The sequence below is a fragment of the Peromyscus eremicus genome, chromosome 3 (genome assembly GCF_949786415.1).
Source record: "Peromyscus eremicus chromosome 3, PerEre_H2_v1, whole genome shotgun sequence".
Lineage (NCBI taxonomy): Eukaryota > Metazoa > Chordata > Mammalia > Rodentia > Cricetidae > Peromyscus > Peromyscus eremicus.
Window position 1 is genome coordinate 16,932,992 of NC_081418.1, and position 11,360 is coordinate 16,944,351.

General features: G+C 43.5%; 1 protein-coding gene across 2 annotated transcripts in view; it reads right to left on the reverse strand.

Moving 5' to 3' along the window:
* The window catches only part of Pex1 (peroxisomal biogenesis factor 1), a 43,606-nt gene extending 32,318 nt beyond the window's left edge, over window positions 1-11,288 (reverse strand). The window contains exons 1-3 of one of the 2 annotated variants that reach the window (XM_059257331.1): window positions 11,025-11,288; window positions 4,258-4,401; window positions 101-184 (exon numbers count right to left, since the gene is read on the reverse strand). In XM_059257331.1, coding sequence (XP_059113314.1) covers window positions 101-184; window positions 4,258-4,401; window positions 11,025-11,153 — 357 coding nt within the window. In that variant the 5' untranslated portion in view covers window positions 11,154-11,288. The remainder of the gene's footprint in view (window positions 1-100; window positions 185-4,257; window positions 4,402-11,024) is intronic. The other variant, XM_059257330.1, reaches the window with a different exon arrangement.
* Between the last annotated feature and the right edge of the window lie 72 nt (window positions 11,289-11,360).

The window sequence follows — 11,360 nt, forward strand, 5'->3', positions numbered from 1 at the left end:
GACCCAGACTAACTCAGAATACGTAAAGACGCCCAGAAATCTCTACTGTGCTTAGACGTGGTTTAATATTACAGGAGGCTAGCACTTGGTTCTTCTTTACCAGGATCTCCCAGTCATCTGCTGAGAGGGGTTCCACCTCAACTTGTTGGCAAGACACCACATGGGAACATGGCCTGAGAAACACCTGGAAAAAAAAAATCAGAAATGCAAAATTACTTTTATAAGATTTTTCTTTATCTCTAGAAAATAAGCTCTCTCTGGTAAGATACCGTCTCACTGTCTCTGTATGTCTCTCTGTCTCTCTGTCTTTCTTTCTCTTCCCTCTCCCATGTTTCAGATAACAAATATTAAGTATTTGTCCTTAGATAGGTCTTGATATGTACTCAACAGTTTAGGAAAAACTGTTTCACAATGAGCGATAGACCAAAGGAACGTCCTAGTGCAACATGTTTGCAAAAATAAAGACAATTCCTAGAAAGATGTGTAAGAGTCGAGTGAGATGATACCATGTGCTTGTAATTCCAGCTACTCTGGGAGCTGAGGCAGGAGAATCTTGAGTTCAAGGCTGTAAGAGTCGAGTGAGATGATACCATGTGCTTGTAATTCCAGCTACTCTGGGAGCTGAGGCAGGAGAATCTTGAGTTCAAGGCCAGCCCTGACAGTAAGAAGAGGAGCTGAAAAGATGGGGTGGTGGTTAAGAATACTAGCTGCTGGGTGGCGGTGGCGCAGGCCTTTAATCCCAGCACTTGGGAGGCAGAGCCAGGCGGATCTCTGTGAGTTTGAGGCCAGCCTGGTCTACAGAGCGAGATCCAGGACAGGCTCCAAAAGCTACACAGAGAAACCCTGTCTTGAAAAACGGGAAAAAAAAAAGAAAACACCCAGCAATCTCTTTGGCCGGGTGGTGGTGTATGCCTTTAATCTCAGCACTTGGGAGGCAGAGGCAGGAGGATCTCTGTGAGTTCAAGGCCAGCCTGGTCTACAAAGCTAGTTCCAGGAAAGGCTCCAAAACTACACAGCGAAACCCTGTCTCGAGGGGAAAAAAAAGAATACTAGCTGCTCTTCTAGAGGACCCAGATTCAACCCAGCACCCATATGCTACCTCACAACTGTCTGAAGCTCTGGTCTTAGGAGATCCAATGCCCTTTTCTGGCCTCTCCAGGCACTACATGCATGTACTACACAGACATACATGTATACAAACCACCCATACACACAAAAATAAAATTTTTAAAGGAAGAAGTGGGAGCTGTATAGATGGGTCAGTAGTTAGTTAAGACTACTTATTGCTCTTCCAAAGGACCTGGGTTTGATTCCCAGAACGCACATGGTGCCTCACAAACACCTGTAACTCCAGTTCCAAGGGATCCAATGCCTCTTCTGGACTCTGCAGGCATCAGGTGTCCGTGTGGGGCACAGTCACACATGCAGACATAATACCCATACACAAAATAAACATTCAAACAATTTTTAATTGAACAAAGAGGAAGGCTGGTGTGGTGGACTCAGCAAGTAAAGGCCCTTGACACATGGGATGAACCTGAGGCCCCATAAGGCACCTCCTGCGGCCAGGAGGCAGCTACTGCCCAGCCCAGCAAGGTGGCTCTCAGCTCCCATTCTTTGGGAGTCTTCTTAGTACTGCTACAAAAGAGAAGCAGGCATGCGTCACTCAGAAGCAAATGAAAATGAAAATCCAGCAGGAGTATTTATAGTTCTAATCAAGACATCAGAACCCGCCTAGGAAGCTGGTACTGTCCACAGAGCTGTGCCACTGTCCTGTGCTATGAAATCCTGGGCAAAGATGGCTGGCAGACAAGGCACCAGTGTCCTCCCTCTAAGGACGGTTTCCTGTTAAAACGGTAAGCGTCCAAGGGTTAGGGCGACAGCTCGGTCTGGAAAGTGCTTGCCGTGTGAGCCTGAGGACCTCAGTTTGGACTCACAGCACCCACATAAAACAGCCATGAGAAATGGCTCCTGTAAGGCCAGCACTGAGGAGGAGGCAGAGACAGGCGGCCCCCTGAGACTAGCCGGCCTGCCAGGCTAGGTGGATTATCAAGCCCTAGATTCAGTGAGAGCCCCTGTTTCCATAGCTAGGGTGGAAAGGCTGGAGAAATGGCTCAGCAATCAGAAGCAGGTGCTGCTCTTCCAGACGACCAGAGTTTGTCCCCAGCACTCATGTTGAACGGCCACTCTAGCTCCAGGGGGTCTGACTTTTTCTTCTGGCCTCTGTGGGTACTTACACTCACATGCACATACCCACACTTGGACATGGTTAAGAAAAAAAAAACTTTAAAAATAAAAATAAAATCTAAGGTAGCAAGCAATTAAGGAGAGCAGCTAACGTCAACCTCTGATCTCCACACGCATGTGTGCTCACCCTCCCTCCATCACACAAATTAAAGTTCTACACACAAGCCTGGGGAAGGTTTATGGACCTCTCATGAATGACCCATTTTAATTATCAACAGCACGCATAAATAAAACCATCATGAGTTCAGAATATGCTAAAAAAAAATGTGTGGCACTCTCATATTCTGTTGTGAGAAACTGGTAATTGGCCTCATCTATTGAGACCTTAAATATAATGTCACCTCCGGACATAGTGAGTCCTGAATCTTCAATCCTCTAGAGTATGAAGCTTCTGAGCATGAGTTTCACATTTTAGAGCAATTCACCATTTAGAATTTTGGATGTGGGCAGGCTATGCAAATACTCCCAGGTCTGAAGCACACCTGGCCCCAAGCATTCACAAAAGAAATGCCCAAGCTACTGAGGATTCTGAGAAAGTACAAAAGCAGCTTCAGAAACACAAGACCCGCAGGCCTTGGGGGCTAGCCAGCCTCACCTGTCCTGCCGAGGATATGCAACCAGCTGGGGAGAGACAATGACGGAGTAAAGTCTGCATCTGTATTAACATTTGTTCGGCAGTGTTCCTAAACAACACAACTGTTTACCCAGCATTGACACTGAATGAGGAAAGTCTGCATCTGTATTAACATTTGTTCGGCAGTGTTCCTACACAATACAACTGTTTACCCAGCACTGACACTGAGTTAGGTATTCTCAGTCTCTAGGGGTGACAGAGCACACGGGATGACGGGCAGAAGTTATATGCAAATACCATGCCATCTTATAATAAGGATGCAAACATCCAAAGACCTTGGCATTCCTGTGTGCTCATGGAAGCAACTCCAGCTTATATCCAGTGAAGACCGTACATAGAAAGGTATGTGACGTACTCTGCAGAGTGAAAATGACAGGAAATATATACCAGCTTTTTCTTTTAATCCTAAAGATCTTGTTGGATCTGAACAAACAGTAACATCCATTCTGAGGTTGGGTTGAGAGGAAGGGAAAAATGAAATTTTTACTTTAAATCAAATTTTAAGTGAATATTTAAATTGAATATTTAAAATTCTTAGACTTAATAAGCTGATGAACATTCTATAACAAAAACTAGACACAGTCCTTATGCTTTGTGGTCCATAGTAAGCACATGCATTCAGGGGCAAGACAGGAAGGGAAAAGACCACTCTCCATAGAAGTGCTATTTTTAGCCAAGTAAGATCATGGAAGGTTAGAAGTTATGTTAGAAAAATATTAAATAAGCCAGGGGTCCTGGTACACACTTACAGTCCCAGGAGGACCAAAGAGTTCAGAGGTCATCACCAGCTACATGGTTAGTTCTTTAAAAAAAAAGAGAGAAAAGGAAAGACAGCATGGGGGAGGGGAGAGAGAGACAGAGACAGAGAGACAGAGACAGAGAGACAGAGAGAAGGTAAAGTAAAATGGAGCCAGGGAGATGGCTCAGTGGGGAAGGTGCCGCCATCACATCTCAGCACTGAGTCCAATCACTGGGACTCACGTGATAAAAAGAGAGAATGCATTCCTATAAGCTGTCCTCTGACCTCCACAAGCATGCCCTTAGACCTCCTCTCTGCCCCACCACTCCTCATCCCCATCCCACCACATACATACACACACAAAATAAATAATAAAATTGTGACAAAACGAAAATGAAGTTCTCAAATAGGAAGAAAACACAATAACTCAAAAAAGAAAACAATTTCACAAAAACTGCCCAGAAAATGAGCAACTAGAAAACAATATCAAGTAGGAGGCATGTTAAGATGAACAAAACATAGTTAACCTGAGCATCTGGGCCTAGGTATACTAGCACACAAATCATCAGCCCCTCAAAGTCCTGAGCTTTAGGATGCCACAGTAAAGGGACACCATGGCCACCAGCCTCATGCTTACCTGCTCCCCGCTGGAAAGTCCAAGTTTCTGACCAACTTGTCTATTAATTTCAGCCACATTTTCACCTTGATCATTAAAATGTCTGCCTTCCACCCAGCTCAAGTAGGTAGGCTGGCGATCCCAGGTTACTTCTATAGCTTGATTCTATTTATCCACACAATGGGAAAGAAAAAGAGTTTAAAAGTTTTTATGTTTCTCCCAGAGTCAGATAAGCAACTATTATAATACATACAGCCAAAAAAAAAAGTGCTGTAAATAGTTATACTCTTTATTCACATTTGTAATGGAAAAAAAAAAAAAAAACTACGATCATTTTGAACCTCCAATAGTGGTGAGGTTGTGCACAAAGCCAATCTGCTCACAGTCTTATGACCTAATTCAAGTGCTTCAGAATTCAAAATACCACAGGGAGCTGAATGAACGTACACAGGCTTTCAGTATGTATGTGTGTATTTTAAATAATTCAAAGAAGAAAAAAATGACATACATTTAGGCAAATATACATAGATACAATAAAACAAAAATTTTAAAATATATAATAACACAGCTTACAGTTATGAAACACCAATGAGCTGGAAAATTTAATCTCTTACTGATCAATGAATTTATTTAAAAAGTAGTAAGTACACATGGTTGTGGGGATATATTGTGTACCCTAATAAAATTAGCCTGAAGATCAGAGAACACAACAAGCTACAGAGTTAAACATAAAGGTCCGGCAGTGGTGGCACACACACCTTTAATCCTAGCATTAGGGAGGCAGAGATCCATCTGGATCTCTGTGAGTTCAAAGCTACCCTGGACTACATGAGATTGACTCAGTCTAGGAGAGAAACAGAGCCAGGCAGTGGTGGCACACATCTTTACTCCCAGTACTTGGGAATCACACACCTTTAATCCCAGCACTAGGAAGGAAGTGATGGCTGGGCAGAGAAAGGTATATAAGGCGTGAGGAGACAGGAACTGAAGCTTTTTCAGGTTGAAGAATCCTAGAGGTAAGACAGGGCAGTGGCTTGTTCCTTTGTCTCTCTGATCTTTTAGCATTTACCCCAATATCTGGCTCTGGGTTTTTTAATTAAAAGACCATTTTAATTAAAAGAAATTTGAGCAACACATGGTAAAAGTAGAAAAATTTAAAAAACTAAAATGTGAAGACAGACCTATGTTCCTAGAGGGAATTATTGTTAGTGACTTCTTGTACCTCCTTCTTGAAATGTTATATTATGCAGTTTCTTAATGACTTTTAAAGTTCATAGAACTGCCTGGGCATGGTAGTACATGCCTTTAATCCCAGCACTTGGGAGGCAGAAGTAGTTTGATCTCTATGAGTTCAAGACCAGCCTAGTCTGCATAGTGAGCTCCAGGCCAGCCAAGCCTACACAGTAAGACTAAGTCTCAAAAAACAAAACAAAACAAACAAACAAACAAACAAAGGTCATAACCTGTAGGAAGACGTAAGTGTAAGCAGGGGCTGGGGAGATGGCTCAGTGGTTAAGAGCACTGCTGCATTTCTGCCTATAGAGATCCAGCTCTGGCCTCTTCACGTGACAGACAGGCAGACAGATATACACATAATTAAAAATAAATCTTTAAAATTAAAAATACATTAGAACAGCAAAACATGCAAATAATGTAATATGTAAGTTTGTGGCTGAGAATTCAAAGACCAATGTCCTCTATGGTTAAAGAAGTATACTGCCAGGGCTGGTGCGTGTCTGTGGACCTACACTTGGAGGCTAAGGCATGCCAGCTGTGAGTCAAAGTCAGTGTGGGTTACACAGTGAGATTCTGTCTCTGAAAAAAATTACACTCGTTATAGGAATCTTGAGGAATGTATTCACTCGGAAGGAGACAAATTCCTTTCACAAAAACACAACAATATGAACAATTTTGTGTACTTCTTGCTAACCCATCAGTGGTTCATGCGTTTGCATATTATGGACAAGATTAACATGTTTTGCCCACTTACTACTGAATTGCAAGCATTTCCACACATTTACTACTTCTTAGTAAGAAAACAAAACAAAACAAAACAAAACAGCACCTTGATGAATAGTCCTGAAGACTTGTTATCTCAGGAAGCTTAATGTTATTAATTTCTCTAAAGCAAAATAAATCCATTAACCTTAAAATGGTGAACACTAAACTCTCATTTACACCAAATTTCAGTATTTCATGTTTCTTTAAACAGGAATTGTCCTGGCAAAGAATACTGGAGTCCCTTCTGAGGCAATATGGTGCTCAAACATACTAGTAAACTTTTGTACATAAAAAAGTCACTGATAGCCAGGCATGGTGGTGCACACTTTTAATCCCAGCACTCAGGAGGCAGGTAGAGCTCGGAGTTCGAGGCCAGCTTGGTCTACAGAGTGAGTTCCAGGACAGTCAGAACAAACATGGAGAAACCCTGTCTTGAAAAGTAAAAAAAGAGGTCACTGTGTATCCTTTAGTTGCGTAATTCTTCTTCACAATTTCTAAACAATGATCCAGCTGTTTTTGCTGGCAAAAATCATTCAACTGAGTACAATTTGATTAAGTAAAAGAAAGCCCTGGCTTTGGAGTCAAAAGTCCTAGGTTACTATCTAGGTTATAAGGGCAAAGGTAACAGAGCCCTAGGCTTTATTTATGGGGTTTCATAAGTCGCTGATATTACAATCCAGTTCCCCCTATTTCATAAGAAACCTTTAAAACCAGAGACATTAAAGGAGGAAATATGAAGTACATTCTGAAATGTCTAAAATATCTGCTATCCCCGTGGAGGGGAGGATAAAAGAAAAGAAAATCAACCTTATCAAACAAGAAAAACATTTCACTTTATTTGGTCAAAATGTAGTTACTAGCTGCATAGTGCTCCAATCCACACTCAGTGAGAGTTGGCAAACGAATGTTCTAAGCTGACTCTTATACTGATTTCCATTTGAACCACAGAAACCTTCTGTAGGAGAGAAGTAATAGAATGGAGCCCCTCTTGGGAATTTAATCAAGAAATGCACTGATTATTTGCTTTGATCCACACTGTTTTATCAATATCACCACGAAAGAAAATATCAGGTGAACCCATACATTCAAAATGCCAGAGGAGTGCCCAGGTCGAAGGTCTGGGCTATCTCTTGCTAACACTGGAAATGACAAGTCTGTGTATCGCAATTTCTGGGTGAGATTTAGATTCCTTTTCTGCATTCAGTGTCAGAATTAATCCCCCTGTTGCAATCACAGCATATCCTGAGCTGAAAACATACACAAGGTGACTGAACTGAAGCAGTGGTCCTCAACTGGAGTGACTGTCCCTCAGGACAGCTGTGTCTGGAGATGGTTTGGGGTGTCACAATGGGAGACATTACTCACATCTAGTACATAGGGGCAATGATGGTCCAAATAACTGTACAGTGTACAGGGACCTATACACATTTAAAAAAATTCTCTAAGACTAGGCATGGTGGCTCATACCGTTAACTCAGGAGGCAGAAGCAGGTGGATCTCTGTGAGTTTGAAGCCAGCCTGGTCTACACAGAGAGCTCCAAGCCAGCCAGGGCTACATAGTGAGACCGTCCCTAATAACAGAAAACCTAGCAAGGAGTAAGGGCTGGCCAGTAATGGTTAAGAACTAAGTTAAATATCTACTTGGCACCCAGTCCTTAAATAAGGACTTGTGTGAACAAAGGAAGACATGCTTGAATCAAAATAGTATGTAACAAATGAGACATGTCATATGAATACAATTATGAAATTCTGAAAAGGACCCAAATATGGGCAACAGAGACCCACAGAGCTATGCAGATGGAGGATTACACTACTGTTAAAGGCATGGATTTGTATGAAAGGAGGGAGACTCTGGGGGGAGCATAGAGCCAGTCAAACAACACGGGCAGGCAGGAGTGAAATCAGTCAGGTGAGAAACAGCAGCAGGCTAGTGTAGCTGACACACAGTGCAGCAGGCGAGGGCAAACGCTGCATGAAAATGGAATTGGCCCCGGACTTCCAGTTCCCCGGACTTCGAGAGTAGGTAAGGTCCTTTCACTGCTAACCTTTCATGGCTCTACAACCGGGGCTCTCAACTCTGCGTATCCAAGCAGCCTGAAGCTTGATTACAGATCTTTTAAAAATCTGTTCTCAAGATTCTGGTTCAGTGAGTTTGTGGCAGAACCAGAATATCTGTCTTCTGAAAGGCTTGAGGTAAGCTGGAAAAAGGCCAGAAGGCCACGGCTGTAATCTCTCCTCCCATTACTGCGTTATGAGTGTTACACATTCAGTGCTTCAGCTCAAACGAGATAATTCAACTCATGAGCCTTTCTGCTTTAATAATTACCTATGCCTTCCAGCCCAATTTGTGCTGGATAGTTTTATGTTAACTTGATACAAGCTAAGTCATGTGGGAGGAGGGAACCTCGAGGTAAGCCCTCAAAACATTTTCTTAATTAGTAATTGATGTAGGAGGGCCCCACCTATTGTGGGTGGTGCTATCCCTAGGCTGCTGGTCCTGGGTTCTATAAGAAAGTAGGCTGAGCAAACCAGAGGGAGCAAGTCAGTAAACATCACCCCTCCATGGCCTCTGCATCAGCTCCTTTCTCCAAGTTCCTGCCCTGTTTGAGTTCCTGTCCTGGCTTCCCTCAATCATGGACTACAATGTGGAAGCATAAGACAAATAAACCTGTTCCTCCCCAACTTGCTTTCGGTCACAGTGTTTCATCACAGCAATAGAAACCCTAAGACACAATTATTCTGAGAATCCTAAATAACCAGAAATGAAAACAATGATTTTTACTGTCTTAGAAAATATATCTATCATTTAAATTTCTAAAAGTTGAGTTCAATTGTTAATCACAGTGAGCAATTACATATTATGACTAGTTTATGGTAGCATTAATTAATTAGCCAATTAATTGCTTAAAATTATGATCTCTAAACAAAATAAAAGTCATAGTAACACCATATAAAACAGGACATAAGGCCGGGCGGTGATGCTACACGCCTTTAAACTCAGCACTCAGGAGGGCAGAGTCAGGAGGATCTCTGTGAGTTCGAGGCCAGCCTGGTCTACACAGTGAGATCTAGGACAGGCACCAAAACTACACAGAGAAACCCTGTCTCAAAAAAAAAAAAAAAAAACAAAACAAAAAACAGGACACAAACTGTATGTGTCTATGTGTATATAGCTCCTCATTTCCATAAAAGATAAAGTTTAGAGATAATTGTGGGAGACTTAATCCCAACTGTTAGTAGTAGTTATTTCTAGGCACTGCAATTATATTGGATAACTTTTAAACTATTTTCCCATAAAACATAAATATTCCTTTAATAATGGCAGGGGCGGTTGACCTGTTCTGCTGATACAGACTTAGAAGAAACAGCAATTTAGTTCAGGGCTGTTAATATTTCAACTTCAAAGATATCTTTGAACCAATTCTCAAGAATACTTCACATCTTTAAAAAAAAAAAAAAAAAAAAGACCAAGACTATCAAATTCCTAAACAGCAATGATTCTAAGGTAGCAACTACACCAGAATCAAATTATTAGTTACCATAAGGAAGCATTTTTCTAAACTCATGAAGTGGGGAGTTTGGGATTTGAAAGTACACTGAGCATCTCCATCTGAAATGACAAAGGGTGCCAGGTGGTGGTGGTGTACACCTTTAATCCCAGCACTCAAGAGGCAGAGGCTGGCAGATCTCTGTGAGTTCGAGGTTAGCCTGGTCTACAAAATGAGTTCCAGGACAGTCAAGGACTGTTATACAGAGAAACCTTATCTAGGAAAGGAAGGAAGGAAGGAAGGAAGGAAGGGAGGGAGGGAGGGAGGGAGGGAGGGAGGGAGGGAGGGAGGGAGGGAGGGATGAAGGACAAAGGGTAATGAGCCGAGCTGGAAGTTGGTGGCAGTGACTGATTTCTTTCCACCACAAAGGAAAACAAATCAGACCGTTAAAAACTGTCTATTTGGTGAAGATAAACTAATTAACAATAAGAATGATTCTGATGAAACTGGTATGTTTTGATAGGTGGATTTTAAAAGCAAGATAGAAGTAGCTCAAGAGAAAAGAAAGGTGAGCTACTTGAAGTCATTTCAAACTTAGATATTTGTTTTATGAGCCAGTAGTCCGGTACCATGCATCTAGAATTTTAGGAGATTTCAAATATTCTAATTTTAAGAAAATCTGGATGCTGTATTTCCACCGATGGTTATAACCTTGAACACCATAACGACAGCATCCAGACAGTGACAATTCACTGAGGTCCAAGAAATCCTGGTCACCCACGTGAAGGTGTGAGGTGTGAATAATTCCATCGCCTTCTCTTCCCTTCCCCGCAGACCCCTCCGGGGTTCAAAGTCCTCCTAAGCAGGGAGAACTGTCATCTTACTAACCTTTGGCACAAACTGGCAACCTTAGTAATCTACAAACCAAGTCTGCCACTCGAGGCCTCTATGGCAGCACTGGCAACTCGCTGGCAGGACAACACTTTAATAAACCATGTAAGAGCTCTCCAGAGCTTTTCAACCTTGAGTGAGCACTGCTTCTGAAAGCCGAGGCAGAACCCTAGCATATTCAGTCTGGTTTAACCGAGCTAAAGAGGTGGACTAGGGTCAGAGGATGCAGTAGCCGCGGGGTGGGTGGTGCTGCCACTTCTGGCCGTGCCCGCAGGGGGCCTCGCTCACGCCTCAGCCGGTTTGGTGACAGACGATGCCCCGGGCGGGGAAAGTGTCAGCAGACACCGGTCCCACGGGAGAGACATCAGCGGCGCCCGACCCCAGGCAGCGGTCCGGCGAGCGCGTTACCTGCAGCAGGTGCAGCTGGGCCACGAGTTGCCGCGGCAGGTGGAGGAAGCAGTCCCGAGCGTTCGTGAAGGCCAGCGTCACGACCGCCCCGCCAGACCCCGCACCCGCTGAGCGATCGCTGCTCCACATCGTTCAACTCCCCCAGCCCACCCGGGAGCAGAGTCCGCCCCTTTCCCGGGCAGGCGCGGGCAGGCCAGGGCGTCGGAGCCCGAGAACATCGATCGGCCCCGCCCCCCTCTCCGCACATCCGGCGGCGGCCACTTTCCGATCTCTCCTCCGAGACTCTAGGGGGCGGCACAGTGCGGATCGAATTCTCGCTCTCGGGAACGGCTTGTC